Source organism: Phyllostomus discolor, chromosome 5, assembly GCF_004126475.2.
Source record: "Phyllostomus discolor isolate MPI-MPIP mPhyDis1 chromosome 5, mPhyDis1.pri.v3, whole genome shotgun sequence".
In the NCBI taxonomy this organism is placed as follows: Eukaryota; Metazoa; Chordata; class Mammalia; order Chiroptera; family Phyllostomidae; genus Phyllostomus; species Phyllostomus discolor.
The window spans coordinates 150,822,138-150,838,873 of NC_040907.2; the positions used below are offsets into that span (position 1 = coordinate 150,822,138).

The 16,736-nt window shown below is 54.7% G+C and overlaps 1 protein-coding gene across 3 annotated transcripts; it reads left to right on the top strand.

Moving 5' to 3' along the window:
* The first annotated feature begins 1,218 nt into the window (after positions 1 to 1,218).
* On the top strand, positions 1,219 to 15,321 carry GOLGA7B (golgin A7 family member B). 3 transcript variants are annotated; one of them, XM_036027121.1, is made up of 6 exons: positions 1,219 to 1,672; positions 8,831 to 8,908; positions 9,055 to 9,180; positions 11,836 to 11,988; positions 12,073 to 12,174; positions 13,368 to 15,321. In XM_036027121.1, exons 1-6 carry the CDS (start codon positions 1,661 to 1,663, stop codon positions 13,470 to 13,472), a joined length of 576 nt encoding a protein of 191 aa, XP_035883014.1. In that variant the 5' UTR covers positions 1,219 to 1,660; the 3' UTR covers positions 13,473 to 15,321. The 3 variants fall into 3 exon arrangements, with proteins under 3 accessions (XP_035883014.1, XP_035883015.1, XP_028369437.1); XM_028513636.2 differs by lacking the exon at positions 1,219 to 1,672 and adding an exon at positions 7,836 to 8,244; XM_036027122.1 differs by lacking the exon at positions 8,831 to 8,908 and having other exon boundaries at positions 1,223 to 1,672.
* The last annotated feature ends 1,415 nt before the right edge of the window (positions 15,322 to 16,736 follow it).

Sequence of the window (16,736 nt, forward strand, 5' to 3'; positions counted from 1 at the left end):
ACTGTGGTCAGGTAAGAGAGTGCCCTTATTGGGAGATGCCTGGTGAAGTTCTTAAGAATAAAGCCTCCCAATGTCTGTCACTGTCTAGTGATCTAGTCCAATGTCCTCTGTTTCTCTATCAAGCAGACACGGTGAAACGTTAACTGTTGAAGCTAGGTGGACGCTATAGTTTATTGCATTATTCTTTAAACTTTTCCGTATGCTCGAAAATTTCAAAATACAAGGTTGAAGGGAAAAAAATGAACCCTAGAAATAGTCTAGTTTAGTCCAGCACGTTTTACACAAAAAGGCTCAGATGTAAATGCTTTACAGAAAAAAGCATTTGCCCCAGGCAGGTCATACAGCCGGCGAGGCGTGAGTCAGAACCCAGTGGTCCTGGCGCCCGTCCCTCCCTGTGTGTGGGCTGCCGCTGCCAACCCCGAGGCAGCAGGGAGCGGCAGGGGAACACGCCCAGCTCCCCCTCAAAGACACAGGGGGTATTATAGGTGTGAAAAAAGGCACCCGTGTTGGTGTTTCCTCTTTGTTTACCAAGCAAAGAGGTCATCGGGTTGGAAGGTGTCATGCCAGAAATGTGAAGGCAACAGCGGGGCAGACCTGTCATCCTTGGAGAGTGGGCGGACCGGCTTGGCACGGCGGGCGTGCGGTTTCTGAGCGGCGGCGCCGTGTGTGCCAACTCTGGGAGCGCGGAGCGGAGAGCCGGAGGGGCGGGGCCGGGCCGGGGAGGGCGGCAGGGAGGCCGGGCTCCAATTCCGGAGCTCCCTGAAGGAAGGGATCCCAGGGTATCAGGGGAGGAGCCGCGGAAACGTTTTTAGAGAAAAATGATTCTCTGCGGTCTGCAGCACCCTCCCCTAGCTAATTGGGTTCAAGACAGTGAAAAGGAGAGAACGGGAGAAGGGGGTTCGTCCGTGCACGCCCGGGGAGCGGGAAACAGCGGAGGAGAAAACAATCCGGAAGAGGCAGCGGTGGGGGAGGGGCCAGAAGGGCAGGGTGTGGGAAAGGTAAAGAGTCGAGAACAGACGGGTGGAGGACCCGGGCCCCCACAGGCTGGGGTGTCTGGCCTCAGCCCCTGCCCCGCTCCTCGGCGGGTGTCCGTCAGCCCCCTGAGGCTGCCCGCGCGGAGCGAGCAAACAGCTCGGGGCACTCTCATTGGGGGCGGGGCCGGCGGGAGAGGCGGGGAGCTCCCGGCGTTCTCACTGGGGGCGGGCCGGCAGGAGAGGCGGAGCCTCCCGGCGGCTCCAGCGGAGCCTCGGGCCGCGGGCGGGGCTCCTCTCCGGCGGGCGGCTGCGGGAGTCTGGGGGCCGCCGCTTCCCCTCCGGGTCTGCGGAGGCGCCTGGCCCCGCCTCCCCGCTGCCACTGTCGCTGTCGCTGTCGCTGTCGAACAGAAACCCGGCCGTTGCCTGCAGGAGCGGCGGCAGCCGGCGACCCGGCGGTGAACAGCCTCGGGCGCGGCCTCACCTCGCCGGCATCAGCACCGCGGACAGCACAGCGGCCGGACTCAGGACCTAGGGGCCCGCCGGGCCGCCTGCCCAGGGCGCCCGGGCCGGAGGCGCCCCTGTCAGCACTACGGACAGCGCACCGGGTTCCCGGCCCGAGTCAGCACGGCTGACAGCCCCCTTGACCAGCCCCCCAGCCGGCTTGGAGCGGTCAGCGCCCTCAGAATATGGCCACCGAGGTAGGGAGCAAGCACCCGTGCCCTACTGGGCGGGAAAGGAAGACGGGGGTGAGGTGGGGTGGGGTGGGGTGGGGTGGGGTAGGGTGGGACCGGGGTGGTTTTCCGGTCGGGTCTGGAGGGAAAGGGTGGATGGGGTAGCAGGAGAGTGGAAAAGAGGGGCTCCTCGCTGAGAGCTCCTCTCGCCCCTGGCGTGTCAGTCTTCCCCACTGGAGTCCCGAAGCTGCCCATGCCACTTGTTGGCACGAGCGCCAGGGTCGCTCCTGGGCTTTAGCTGGGGTTTCCCTTTCCCCTAAACTGCAAGTCCTGCAACCACTTCCCTGGGGGTTTGGAAATGAGCCTAGGAGAGGGAATGCAGCTGGCTGGTGTTGCTATGCATGCATCCATCTGCTTCTGAGCCCCAAAACCTGGAAGAGGGATGAGGGACCTACCTCCAGATCAGTGTTTCCTTCAGGGGCCAGGGGAAGACAACGAATCCTCAGGCCCAAACCCTAATGGCTGGTTTTAATGAGCTGCCTGGACAGAGCCCTGCTTTTGCACACTTACTTGCTTTTTCACCTCACTAGAGTTTCCTGTACCAAGGTGTCCACGTTTTTCCTGTGTCTGATGGGAGGGCCGCCTTCTTCAAGGTGTGCCTATAGATGTGTCACCTTCAAGGCACTTAAAAGCCGAACCAAGGGACCTGTTGGATCAGGGCAGAATCTATGTACAATGCTTAAGAGATCAGGAATTACCTTCTCTACCCTCTCATTCCACAAGGGGAATGAAGCTCTTTATATTCCTACTTAATCAGTGGTAAAGCTAACACATGGAGAAGGGGAGGATCTACTTGATACTCACGCAGCTTGTCAGCAGGAGCACTGAAAGTTTCTCCCTTTGAATTTTTGGAGTGGAACCCGAGACACCAGTGTCTCCCGGTTCTGACGTTGACTTCTTTTGTGGTGTTTCCCCATTTACAACACAGCTGGAACACAAGCCATGGAGACAGCAGAGGCTTTTGAATGATTCTGTGCCTCTGGGCATCCTGGTGAGCAGTGTGACATCAATACTAAGTGTTACTGTTGTTATTCTGCTTTCCTCGCCACCACAGAACAAGGTGCAGCTGCTTGGCATCACCCGGCTTTCTGACAAGCACAGTGTTAGCTAGGAGAGCTTGCTCCCAGCACCCTGTGAGGAGCAAGCCCTAAACAAACCCATGGAGCTTGGTTTCTAGGGTGGAGGGATGCAGAGTGCTCAGAAAGTGCCAAAGACACTGGGAAGAGCAGGAAGAAAAAAGGAGAGATGGCCAAGGAGCTGGTCACCTTCCAGATGGGGCTGCCAGACTGCAGCAGAGGCTGCTCGTGTTAGGTAGGAAGGAAGCTTCAGCCATGTGGGCACAGTTGGACCAACAGAGTGGGCAGAGAAGATGGCTACATTTGTGATGTGATCTGACAGATTCCAAGAGGCCCACCTATCCCAGCATATATCCCTAGCTCCCCAGATTCCAACAGCAGCCTCCCATCTCTAGGTCGAGGCAATGTTTCCAAGAGGCTGCTGTTAGGCATGTGTGACTCTGCCCAGGGAGAGGCTCTGCTCATCTCGCTCCTGTGACTCTAGCACCTTCCTGTGTTCAAAGCACTATCACATGGGTGATTTCCTTTGAGTCTTAGAGCAACCCTGTGAAGTGGGCAAGGATGGTATTATTATCCCCAATTAACAGATGAAACAACGGAGGCTCAGAAGCTTGCCCTGTGAAGGAGCCAAGGAAGGCATCATTATCTCATTTTAAAGATGATGTAACTGGAGTGTTGAGACTTATCAAAAAAAAAAGTATGGCTAAAAATTAGTGGGGCCAGGACTAGAACATGAGTCTTCTGTCTCCATGGCCAGTGATGTTTTGGCTGTATCCAGGTGTATCAATTAGTCTGCTGTGTTACCCAATAGAGAAGAGAGCACTAGGGGTCTTGACATGAAGCTTTGAGGGGGGAGGGGTGCAAAGGGAGTTCAGGAATAGCTGGAGTGTGGGGACTGGCCTGGCTGGGTCAGCTGGAGGGCAGAGGACAGAAGAATGCTCAGAAGAGATGGGGAGCTGAGAACCAACATGGTCCAGTTCCCAATTTTGCCTTGGATGGACTCTCATGGAAGGAGGAAGCCTTAGCTCTGCCAAGGCACAGGCCGTGCACATTATCTGGGCTGCAGAGTGAGTCATTCTCCCCAGGCTGTTTTTAATGTTGGGAATGAATTAGGATTGCCAGGAAAAACCTGTTGGGAGAAGGAAAATCTCATGCCAAGCTCCTGTGGCCATTCTCTTAGGATTCTGAATGTGAAGTCCTTAGCTCTGACAGAGGGTGTTTTGAGGGGAGGAGTGGGGACGGGAGGAAAAGAGAGAGGGAGGGAGAGAACAGTGAGAGAGAGAGAGACAGACAGATTGGATGTTCCTGGATCCCTGGATGGAAGGCAGGAAACTGGATGCTGTTGCTCCCTAATTTCTGTTTAGGAGTCAGCTTTGGGGGAGGGTATGTGTAAGGAACTCAGAAGAGGGGGAAGCCTCCTGAGTGAGACAGTGACCTCATTTGGAAAACTGTAATGAGCCCATTTCCTGAGTGACAAACCTCTGCGAATGTGTGCCACTGGAAGCAGGGTCTGCCCAGGTGGCCAAGGACAGCTAGGAAATGCCTGGCTGGCAAAGGCTTCTCCAAGAGGAGGAGTTTGGCACATCAGACATTTTAAAATGCATCCAAGTAGCACTGTCCAAGCAGGGTATTTGCAGGTTTGATCTCTGGGGCATGGGGGTAACAACCAACAGACAAAGGATCAGGCTTGGGCTTTCCTGTCATCTGAGAAGCAGGGAGACCCTGTGCCCAGGTTTCCATCCTGAGGCCTGGCCTGGCTGCCTGTGACTCATGGTCCTCACTCCTCCTCCACAGCCTGGCCAGGCAGGGAGCATGCTGTTGGCTCATCAGCTGCATCTCCTGATTCACAAGTTGAGTCTCAAAAGCATCCTCTGGAATTAGCTGTTTTTAATGAGGATGGAGATGTGGGCCAGGAGGGGCCTCCTGTGTGTCTAGGGCAGACCAGGCCTGGGAATGCTCACCTGTACTCCAGTGCCTGCTTCTTTCCACCTCTCCCAGGTCGACTCTATTGGTACAGACCCTAAACATTTGACCTGGGGCACCCACTCTCCAGGCAGCCTCCCCCTCCCTCTCTGTCAAACTGTACTTTGAAAGTAGGTACCAGCAGATCTCACCATTGATTTTCTCTTTCTTCTTTATGAAATACCCCTTGGTACTATTCTTAGTCTGCTGCCAGCCAGTCTGGGGTAGTGATGAGAAAGAGGGGAGGGATGAGGAAGGTGAGAGGTTGATGAGGAAGGTGAGAGGTAGATGAGAAGCCCAGGCGTTCAGGTCAGTGCCCAGGGGGAACCACCCAGGGCAGACACAGAAGCTGTGGCCCCTGGGAGAGGTGTGTGCATGTTCTGGGGTCCTCTTGTGGGATTCCAGAGCATCGTGATCTTGGCTAAAGCCCCCTGCCAGCCTACTGAAAGCTAAGTAACTGGCAAGTGGCTGGGCATCTGGCTCTAGCTGTGGTCCAAGGGCCCCCTGCCATGGGATTCCTTATTCAGAAGTCCTAAACTGGCAGCTCCAGGAATGAATCTGGCTCACAGGTATGCTTAGTGCTCATAAATGTAAAAAACTTTATTGGAAACATTTAAAAAATCAGGATATTCGATAGTAAGAAAATCTGGATTTATAATTTTTCTTTAAAAATCAGAATCACAACCAGGCATGCATTCTCACATGGCAATGATCAGGTATTTTCTTGAGACAGGACATGAGTTCTCTGGTTAGCCACAGTCCCCACCTGGCCGTCCCCACCTGGCCCACTTCCTGTGTAGTCCCTGTAAACATTTGCATTCATAATACCTGATGAGGCTTCTGGAATGTCAGAGATGGGAGGGGCTTTACCGATTACCTAGTTCCAACCTCTTCAGTTTCTAGTTGAAGAAATGGAGGCCCGGAGAAGGAAAGACTGTGGTCAAGACTAGCACCAGGTTTCCTGCTCCTAGGTCAGTGGTCCATCTTTCCACCAGAGCTTTTTGGTACTTCACAACTGAGCCCCCAGGGATGGAGAGAGCCAGGGGACCCAGCCTTGCCTTAAACCACCACCCCCTCCTCACTAACCACAGATGGGTCTATGTCAGGCGTGCTCTAAGTAGGTCTGGGAAACTAAGGCTCTGGCGTATAGAGTGTATCTGATCCTGTCCTCTAGCAGCTCAGCTCCTCAAGGCCCCACAAACACTCTCCAGGGAGGAAAGAAGATCCCTGGTCACCCAGAGTCAGGATCACGTCCTTAAGGCTCAGGGTAATGTTAGGGTTGGGAAGGGTGTTGATCCCTACCGCTGTGGCTACTTGGAGAATCTGTGGGTAAAAGCCAAGAGTAAATAGCACCGCATTATGCAAGGTGTCACCCTAAAGTCTGAATGGCATAATGTAACAGAAATTCGTTTCCCACTCAGTAAAGTCCCAGACAGGTGTTCCCCACTAGTTAGCGGGTCGCTCTCCTCCAGGCTGTGATATAGGGACCCAAGCTCTTTCCAACTTGTGGTTCCACCATCTCCAACACACCTCTCTTTCTTTCTGTGGAAGGGGAATGATCACAGAGGAGTGTCTGGTCCTTATGAGCCGAGCCAGTGAATGCCATTTATCACTTCCACTCACATTTCGTTTAGTCACGTGGTCATACCTCACTGCAAAGGAAGCTGAGAATTAATCGACCTGGGTGCCTATATCAGGCACCCAGGAAGAAGGAGAGGTGGCTGTGGTCAACAGCTAGCCAGTCATTGGAGAAACATACCTTCATGGTAGCTCCCAGGGTATGTGTATGAATTCAGACAAGGAGGGTGTTGGAGGGCAGGAAGCTGAGTCCGTGTCAGAATGGCTGAAGCACTGTTCTATCCTTTCCTTTCCACTCTCACCATCATTTTTTGTTCTGGGGTTAGATCCAGGTTTCCCCTGGACTGCTACTACAAAGATCCCTCCACCTCGCCCCCAACCCAGCCATGCTCATCTCCCGTCACCACTCACAAAGTTGCCAACATGACCCTTCCTGGGCTAGGGGAATCCATCCCCAAGATGGACTGGGTCATGTCAGTTGGTTTAGAAGGGCAGAGGAAGGCCACAGCCCCTTCATTTTCTTTTGAAAATAAAAAAAAAAATAAAACAGTATAAAACCTTAACCAGACAGAGAGACACAATGATGAATAACTTATTTACATTAACAGAGCATTCTTTATTTTCCAAAGTTGTCATTGGATCCTAGCAGACATCAAGGGTACTTTCTCAACTGAAACCCTGACTAGAGGGATCAAGAACTATTAAGACCAGAGGAACATGTATACACTATTTCAGCAATTTTCTACCACTGTGCCGCAAGAGGCACCATGGTGTGCTGCCAGAATTTTTCAAAGATGTAACACCTGACTATTTAGTCAGGGACCCTGACCTCTTTTCCCTTAGACTGTCAAAGAAAAAAATGGCACAGCCAACACAATAGCCATCCAGTGTGAATGAATCAAAGTTACACCTATTTTTTGTCTGATTGGCAAAAAATATATTTTTTGGTGTACGGCAGAATTTTAGTGATTAGTTTATGTGTGCCATGAGATGAAAACGGTTGAAAATCATGGCATTATTTAATCCAACACAGCACTTGGGGATGGCATCTCTTAGGCAGAGCAAGGTCCACCAGGTTAGGAAAGTCTTGTATAGTTGTCAGTCTCTGATTTGTGTGTTTTCAGGACCTTGATCTACCAATTATCTGCTGCTGCTACCACCATATTGATAACCTTTCTCTCATTACTTATTCTTTCCCTAGCTTTTAAGCAACATTTTTCTATCTTAAATCCTCTCTTCCACAAACCCTCCAGTAATTTTTGATCTGATTCTCCTCTATCCCATTCCCAGTGTTCTTATCTGATTTGCAGACCAACTCCATTCTTGCTGAAATCTGCCTCCAGTCATCTGAGTAGACTGCCCTCTCAGTTGTCTTTATTACTTTGCACAAGCTTCTCCTCCTGTCTGGGTTGCCTCTTCCTCCCTCTTATTCCCCATTCCCTCCTACCCCGCCCTTGCCCCTGCCCCTGCCCCTGCCCCTGCCCCTGCCCCTGCCACTGGTAACTCCTGGCCTTCCTTTATGACTCAACAGAGACCTCAGGAAGCCTTTCTGAGTCAGTGCTTCTGGGTAAGATGTTACTTCTCTGTAGCATTTATCACAGTCAAATTCATTATTTATTTACTCGGCTTCCTCCCTGGAGCTCACAGACTGTCTTCTGCTCAGCATCCCTACCGCCTGGCGATAGTAGGGACTCCATAAATGAAAGCTGAGTGACTGAGTGGATTCACCTTAATTACACAGAATGAACTGGCTGTGTGTTCACTGCCTTTGGGGCTTGGCCTCTGCGTGGTTCTAATGTCTGGCATATTTCACCCAGTGGGTTGCTTGTCTGGAACGTGGACGAGTGAGGCTGGAGGTAGAAGAAAGAGGCCCTGTTCTTTTGTGGAATTGAGCCCATGTCTGTGTCAATGTCAAGTCTGCAGGTATGTGGACAGGAGACAGGAGTCACCCCCTTCTCCCTACCAGGGCAGGGAATTTCTTCCATGTCTGGCTTCGGCCCACTTTATCCACAATTTTCTCTGGGGGCTTGGACATGTGTGGGTCTCTTCTAATGCATGGTGAGAAGTGCTGGGCGTAAAAACCATCCCTGGTGCTCTCCTACCTGGGCCATAACTTGGCCAAGTTCATGGGTGCATCAGGTACTTCTCTACCCCACACTCCCCTCTCCCAGCCCTGCTGTAAGCTCCACCCAGGGTTTGAGACTTCAGTCTTGTTCAGTGCTGGGTTCCCTAAGCCAAGGCCTGACAGGCTGTGAACATTTGATACTTGCTGAATGAATGAAAGTATGGAAGGCCCCACCATGTGTGTATGTGTGTGTGTGTGTGTGTGTGAGAGAGAGAGAGAGAGAGAGAGAGAGAGAGAGAGAGAGACAGGGAAGGAGGGAGAGAGAGACAGATTTGTGCCAGCCGCCAGGATGTCCTTTCCTCTAGTGAAAATTTGTTTCTGACTTGATTATTCCAGAACCTCTCGCTTTGGCTCAGTTTTGGCCCTGCTTCTGGCTTTTTCTAGGTTTTTCGGGGATCGTTCGAGACATCTGCTGGGGTAAACTCTACAGTCCGGCTTCCGGAAGATCTTCCTGGAGCACACGTAGGGGGCCCGACTTGTCCTGGTTTGCTAGAAACTTCCCTGATTTTAGCGCCGAAAGACCCACATCCCCCCGAGCCCCTCAGTCTTGGACAAGCCGGCAGGAGGGCCAGCCACCCCAGTCGCGTGTCTTCTCTATGTCTCCGCAGGTGCACAATCTGCAGGAACTCCGGCGAAGCGCATCCCTGGCCACCAAGGTCTTTATCCAGAGAGACTACAGCGATGGGACCATCTGCCAGTTCCAGACCAAATTCCCTCCCGAGCTGGACAGCCGGGTAACGATGTCTTTTGCTAAACCCGGAACACAGGCTGTGGTGGAGCGGGGAGGGGCTTATTCAAGAGTAACTTGTTCAGCTACTTCACATGGGAGCATTACGAGACGTCCTTCACACAGTCTTGCTGTCACCGCACTGAGAGTTAGAACCGGAGAGACCGCAGGCGTTTTCTAGCCCAGCCGCTCTCTGGTTTCAGCCGCACGAGGATCACCGGGAGAACTTGTTGAGCAAACATACATTCCTGAGTCCTGTTGGGTGATATTAGGTGTCATCAGAGATGCTGGCTCAGTTTTTCTGGCCTGGGATCAGGAATCTCCACTTTTTAGCAGAGTTCTCAACCCCGCGTTAGTATGTTCTGGGGAGTCTTAAAAATCCTGGTGCCCAGGCTGTCTCCCAAGGCCTTTCCTCCTAGCCCCTCCCTCCAGACCCAGCTTCCAGTGTGGCTCAGGGGCCACCGGCCTCTTGCAAGGCATCAGCTCTTCCTGTTGGGTTTTACTCCTAGTTCTGGGGGTGTACGTGGCCTCCATCCCAGGCTGCCAGGGAGCTGGCCTGGGTTTGGGCGAGGGCAGAGGGCAGACCCTGATCCTTTCTCTCAGCAGCCCAGGCAGATCTAAAGGCATCTGGGGAGGCAGGGCAGGCCTGGCTTCTACTGATCTGACCTCCTAACCAGCTTTGGGGAAGCCATGTGAGTCTCCTTGTTTTTGCCCGCCTGCCCTTTGGGGTGGAGTGACCCCTAGGGTAGAGTACAGGGCTTAGGTCAAGAGCCAGATGGCAGAATTTTCTCTGTGTGTTCCCTGAAGGTCTGTAGGGACAGTGGCTGGGAACCTCAAAGCTTCTGACCATTCGTGGGGAGAGACTTTATCCTGTGCAGGCTGGGAGGACCCTAACCTATGTGATGGGCAGTTCTGGTCCTGTGGGAGTAAGCGGGGAACAGGGGTTCTGAAGAATATAAAGATGGAGTGACAGACACTCTTACACTTGCTGGGTGTGGTGCACGGCCTTTCAGCCCAGGCGGTCCAGTGTAAAGCTGTGCAGGGAAAAGCACAGACCAGGCCAGAGCTGTGTAGCCTCAGACAAGTCCACTCAGCGTTCAGCAAGTATTTATGGAGCGCCTCCTATGTAATAGGCACTGGAGATAGAGGTGTAAACTCATGGAGTTTATTTCTGTTAGAGTGTACAAAAAATAAAAAAGAGTATATATATATATATATATATATATATATATATATATATATATATAGTAGCTCAGGTGGTGACAAATACTGGGAAAAAAAGGAAGGAGGTTGAGGCGGACAGAGAGAGCTGAGGATAAGGAATGGCCGGGGCGGTATGTTGTGCAAGGCGGAAACATGAGGGAAGTAAGGGTGAGGGGCAGGGGGACAGTGGGGGGCCTGGGGGAGGAGTGTGCAGCAGAGGGCCACAGGCACAGAGGACGGGTGGCGTTTTCAGGAGACAGCAGTGGAGTGGTCCGCGTGGTAAAGTGGGGTCAGAGTGAGGAGGGCAGGGGGAGACCGGCTCGGGGGGGACACAGGGCCAGGCGGTAAGGACTTCCCGGACCTTACAGGGCGATAGACGGGAAGACTTGTGAAGCTTCTATCAGAGCTGTACGTAACCTGATCTGACCAGCAGGCTTGCTTGTGGGCTGGGGGCAGGGAGACCAGAGATGATAGCTGTCTGGACCGCAGAGCAGAGCTTCATCATCCTCTCCTGTGACAGGGGATGATAATCCTACTTCACTGATAGAATTGTAATGAGGGCTAAATGCAGAATACATAAAAAATGCCCAGCAAATACAAAGTGCTCAGTAAATATTAGCTATTATGATTATGGATGCAGCCAGGATAGCTTCTCAGTTGTCTAAAGATCTTATTTATTTATTTATTTATTTATTTATTTATAGAGAAAGGGAGGGAGAAAGAGAGGGACAGAAACATCACTGTGTGGTTGCCTCTCGTGCACCCCCAACTAGGGACCTGGCCCGCAACCCAGGCATGTGCCCTGACTGGGAGTTGAACAGGAGACCCTTCGCTTCGCAGGCCGGCGCTCAATCCACAGCCACACCAGCCAGGGTCACTTCCCAGTTGTCTAAACACACAGGGCTGCCATGTTCTCCATGCACTCTGGTCTGGAAGGAAGTGCCTCCTCCTAGAAGGACACCCCTGAGGTCTCACCCAATCAATCTGATTCAGTTGAAGTCCATCCAAACATGGACAGCCCTTGCCAGTTGGGTTCTGAGCTCTGTCACGGCCACCAACAGGGGCGTTGGTGGGGTGATAGTCACCAGAATTTTTGCTTAATCCGCTGTAGAAAACATTCACATCTAGGACAGCATAGGAGTTTCCTGTTTGAGGGAAGCCAAGTAGCCATTCTCACTCCCATTTTACAGATGTGGAAACTGAGGCCAGAGTGGTTAAGTCATTAGACCGAGGTCACAAAGCTAGTTGATGGGGCAGGTCTGAACCCCAGGTCTCCCGACTCCTGGTCCAGTGTTCCTTCTGCTCCAGGGGCTCCTGCAGCCTCTCTGGTCTTGCTGTGTGCTGCCCCCCACACCGGGTGTGGTCCCACCATTCCCCCGCACACCAGGTCACCAGGTGACCGTTCACACACCAGGGAGGCTGACCTCGGCCTTGCTCCTTGTCTCCTCCCTCCCTCCAGATCGAGCGGCAGCTCTTTGAGGAGACTGTGAAGACCCTCAACAGCTTCTACGCGGAGGCTGAGAAGATTGGGGGCAGCTCCTACCTGGAGGGCTGCCTGGCCTGCGCCACGGCCTACTTCATCTTCCTCTGCATGGAGACCCACTACGAAAAGGTGCTCCCTCCCTCACCACCCCGTGTCCCCTTCCCCAGGCCTCCCGGCTGCACCCTCATCCTCAACTGGCCCCTGTCCCGGCAGGTTCTCAAGAAGATCTCCCGCTACATCCAGGAGCAGAATGAGAAGGTCTTTGCCCCCCGAGGCCTCCTGCTCACGGACCCCGTGGAGCGTGGGATGAGAGTTGTATCCTTCCTGTCTGTTCTGTGTGCAGGGGCGGGGCGGGGCACGGGGCTGCCAGCCAGTGGGGTCTGCGGTGAGGCTGCCAGGAAGCGGGACCGCCCTAGGGGCCTCTGCTCAGGGTTTCCTGGGGTTCCCCACGTGTGTGCTTGCCAGCTCTCTTCCCCGACCGTACGTTATCAGTGCTTTGTGAATCTCAGGGTTTGCTTTTATTTGTTGAGCTACACGTGTTCCCTGCTTAGTACATGCCAGGTGTGATAGAAGGTGCGCTGAAATTGTGGACCCATGTACTTCTCCTAACATCCCTATGACGAGGCGACCTTTACTGTTTCCCTTTATGCAGTGGATGAGCACACTGCAGGCGGCTCACTGGCTCACGGGCTTGAGCCTGTACTGCCCCCGAGGGAACACGCAAATCTCCACATACTCTTACACGCCCACAATCTCACATAAACCTGCTTAACCCCACGTGGTGGTCCTGTGGCCCCCCTTGCACAGGCGAGAAAAATGAGGTCTCAGTGGGAGGCTGGCCGAGGGGAAAGGAGCAGGTCTGCTCACTCCGCCCGTCAGGTGTGCACGCTGCCCTCCCCAGCAGCAGCAGCAGCAGCAGCAGCAGGGTAGAATGCTTAAAAAATAAATTTTGCTAGAAATGAAGAGGAAGAGTGCAGAAAAGCCAAATGCCAGAGTCTCATGTCTACAAAATCCAGCGGGAGGCTCTTGCTATTACCATGCCCATGTGACACCCCAGGCACCGGCACGCGCTACTTCGTTTAAGCCTCACCGCAGTCCTGGGGTTCTGTTATTAGCCCCTTTCCCAGCCGTGGTAGCTGACAGGTAACAAGCGAGGTGACTGCTCAGAGGTCATGTAGCTCTAAGTGAGTGAGGTGAATTTGTACTCAGGACCCCAAAGGCCTCGCATGTCCCATGTGGAAACACCACATCCTGGGCACGCGACGTCCTGGGTTCGGTGACTGGCCTCTGGAGTGTGAGCCCTGATCCTGGCCGTGCACCCTCACGGTGCCTGGCCCTGCAAGTCTCCGTAACCGAGCTGAGTGGGTCTTGGGTCTAGCTCTCTAGGCCTCCCAGTTCTTCCTGTCCAGGAAGCAGGACTCGCTCTTCCCTCTGCTCTCTGCTGGCCTCCGCCAGAGGACCCTGTCCGCCCTGCCGGCAGCTGGCAGCCCTCCTTAACGCTGCCCCAGATCGAGATCGCCATCTACGAGGACCGGTGCAGCAGCGGCAGCTCCAGCAGCGGCAGCAGTGGCAGTGGCAGCAGTGCTGGGGGTGGCGGGGCGGGGGCCCGGTGACTGGCCGAGAGTCCCTGCAGGGAGGCGTATGGCAGGACTGAGGGCCTTGCAGACCTTCGGCGGCTGCGCTACCAGAGCACCCGCTTCTGAGTCATTCTGTGGGCCCACCTGCTGCCCCGGGTGGGAGGCCCACATCTGACCGGTGTTTCCCATAGGCCGTCCGCCGCACCCCCTGCCCTTCCCCCCGGAAGGACGGTCCGCTTCCCTATCCGGCTCTTCCCCATAGGGCTGGTCTGGGTCACACACAGGCTAGGGTGGGGACAGCACAATTTGGACAGCCCTTGCTTCTGCAGCAACTCTTCCAATACCCCAGAGAGGGCCCAGCTGTGTCACAGAGCATTCCCATCCTGCATGATTCCTCACCCCAAGTGCCACGTCCCTGAGGGCTCTTCCCTCGGGGCCCCGCTCCCCGTGGCTGCCTCCCAATGTCTGTGCTTCCTGATGCCGCCCCACGGCCTCTGCCTGTCTGTGATCCTGCCTCTGCCTGATCTGGGGTCTGGGGAGACAGGAGCGGTCAGACTGTGCGTGCCATGGTGGAGAGCTAGCTCTCAGTGTCCCTGCCCCGACCTCTTCTAGACCTGTGGCTTCCCTGCTCTCCACCCAAAGCCTGAGGCCATCTTGGCCTTGTCAAGAAGCATCCAACCACTGAGACTTTGTAGGCCACCAGGTGCTGGTCATTGGACACACAGCCTGGGCCTCTGGGAAGGGTCTGGAGAAATGCTTCACGGAGAGGTGTGGCCGTGGGGCTCGAACCTCCAGAACTGAAGCCCACTTCCTCAGATCGGAACCTGCATGTGTGTGAGAGCGCGTTGGTGCACATGTAGGCAGGAATGTGGGTACGTGTATGTGGAGGTGTGTGTGACTGCACCTGTGTGTGTGTGTACACACACGAGTGCATGTGTGTGAGTTCTCGAGTGTGTTCCCCTCAGCTGCCAGGTCAACAGCTGCTCCTCTCTGCATCCTGTCTCGTCTCCCTGCGCAATGGTCTGTGGCTGCTTCTGTGTGGGGTCCAGCCTGCGCCTGTAGATAAATGTCCTGCTGCCCCTTTGCCCGTTGTCCCCGGGGCTGCTGGCTTGGCTTTTCTTCCAGGCCTTTTCCCAGCTGCAAGCTCCTCCCCCGCTTCTGACTCTATTGTGCACATTCTAGCAGAAGAGAAGCTGGGGTTCTAGAGAGCAGAGCCAACCTTCTGGGGCCTTCCACGCCCCTGTCCCAGCTCCCATGACGAGGCAACAGGGCCACGGACGCTGCACGTTCAGCTGCCCAGGCTCCAGGGCTCTCTAGGGCTGTGTAGGTGAGGCTGCCTTGGACATTCGAAGGAGCCGGCAACCTGCAGGGGAACAGGGAAACCCCTTTCTTGAAAAGAAAGAGGGGCATCCAGCCCATGAGTCCCCCGCTGCCCAGGCTCAGTGGGAAGGAAGCTGCCCCGTCCTGGTGTCCTGAAGATGGACGGGAGGAGGCTGCCTGCCTCAGTGGCAGGAGGTGCTAGAAGTGGACATGAGAGACCAGCCACTGCAGGTAGCTTTCTGAAACCAAAGAGGGACCTGATTTTCTTCTGACACAGCAGCAGCGTGTGGGGAGGAGGTGCCTGCCCAGAGAGCTGGAGAGGGCGTCCCTGCCCCCGGGCCCAGGCCGGTTCTGTCTGATCCAGGCATCGCCCCAGAAAGCTGCAGTCCAGTGGGCTCCACACAGCCCCCTGACCCCTGGACCCGGCCTGTGCCCACCCTGGCCCACCGTGTGACTGGGCCTCGTGTCTGACCTGTGCCTCTCCAGTGGGATGGCTGGCACGGGTGACGCAGTGGCCTTTTGTTTTATTATTTCTTTTTCCAATAAAAGGACTTGCTCAGCTTGAGGCTCTGTGCTGCTTCTCTCCCTGTGGTGATGGAGGACCAGTTCTGTGCTCCAGTATCATGGAGGGGAGGGGAGGGCAGGGGAGGGGAGGGGAGGGGAAGAGAGGGCAGGGGAGGGGAGGCTGCCCACCCACCTCATGCCTAGCAGGCGGGGCTGGGTGTTCTGGAAGAGGCAGCAGGCCTGACCCTGAAGGATGGGACCCCATTTCCTCGGAGCTTGTGGTCATCTAGGGAGGCCAACATCTTAGATCTAAGTCACAGGTGGTAAACACAGGGCCCTTGGGCCGTGTCCGGCCCTCCACCTTGTTTCATCCGGCCCAGCACCTTGTTTCTACCCAGCAGCAGCACCGAGCTCTCGCTTAACTGTAAGCAGTAGTTACATGTATACGGTCCTAAAATTACATTTGGCCCTTTGGAGGCAACGTGAGGCTGATGTGGCCCCCAGTGAAAATGCATTTGACACCTCTGTTCTAAGCTGTAGCCTGTATGGGGCACTTGCAGCCTTGGGTGGGGGAATAGGCTTCATCAGGCCCCGGAGAGCAGAGGAGCCCCCCAGCAGCTCTGGCCTGCTTTTCCCACCTCATTGCCCCAGGACTCCACTTTCTGGCTTCCTTTTGGCCAAAGGCGGTGGGGGCGGGGGGGGGGGGGGGCGGGGGCGGGGGATGGGGGGAGCGGTTTGAAAATCATAGTTTATAGAAGCTCGTGGTGCCCCCGGGTGGCAGAATCGTATACTGCATGCGGGAATCTGCAGCCTGGGCCAGAGCTGCTCAGCTGTGGAAAACTTCCCCCTGACTCCCAAACCAGCAGTTTCTCCCACCTGCAAGGACTTGACTGTGCCTTCCAGAGGCGTGGGCCAAAGGTGGAGTCAGGTCGATGGCGACTCACCCTATAGCCAGCCCCTGGAGGGGTGTGTGTGTGTGTGTGTGTGTGTCCTAGGCCGCAGGTGAGGCGTGGGTCTGGCAGCCTGGGAAACCCCACCTCCCTTTTCCAAAACTTCAGAAGGACAGTGAGCAGGGGCTCTTCAGGAAGCACCCCCACCTGGTTTGGGCTTTACTATTTGCGGAAGATGAAGGCCGTGCAAATGCCACTCCAAGTCAGGTCTGAGCTGGAGCTCTGGCTTCCTGACAGCACATGGGAAAGACTCCTGGAGCCTCAGTTTCCCCAGCTGCAAAATAGGGATACTGATGCTTTACAAAACTGCTCGGACCAGTGCTTCTCATGCTTGGCTGCAACTGGTGTTACCTGGGGATCGAGAGAAACTGCCAATGCCTGGCCCTATCCCCAGATTTCACTGTTCTGAGGTGCAGCCTGGGCAGCAGGGTTTTTCAGACTTTCCCTGGAGATCCTGGTGTGAAGGTGCAGTGTCAGCTGGGCGCTAGATTTATCGGGTGATCACTTAGCAAATTGCAGTAACGTC

Excerpts from the sequence above, each read along its gene's own strand:
- GOLGA7B (XM_028513636.2), top strand. The coding sequence starts at position 8,218 with ATGTCTGTGTCAATGTCAAGTCTGCAG. Across the intron at positions 8,245-8,830 it reads TGTCAATGTCAAGTCTGCAG|GTTTTTCGGGGATCGTTCGA; the intron begins GTATGTGGACAG and ends GGCTTTTTCTAG. Across the intron at positions 9,181-11,835 it reads CTCCCGAGCTGGACAGCCGG|ATCGAGCGGCAGCTCTTTGA; the intron begins GTAACGATGTCT and ends CCCTCCCTCCAG.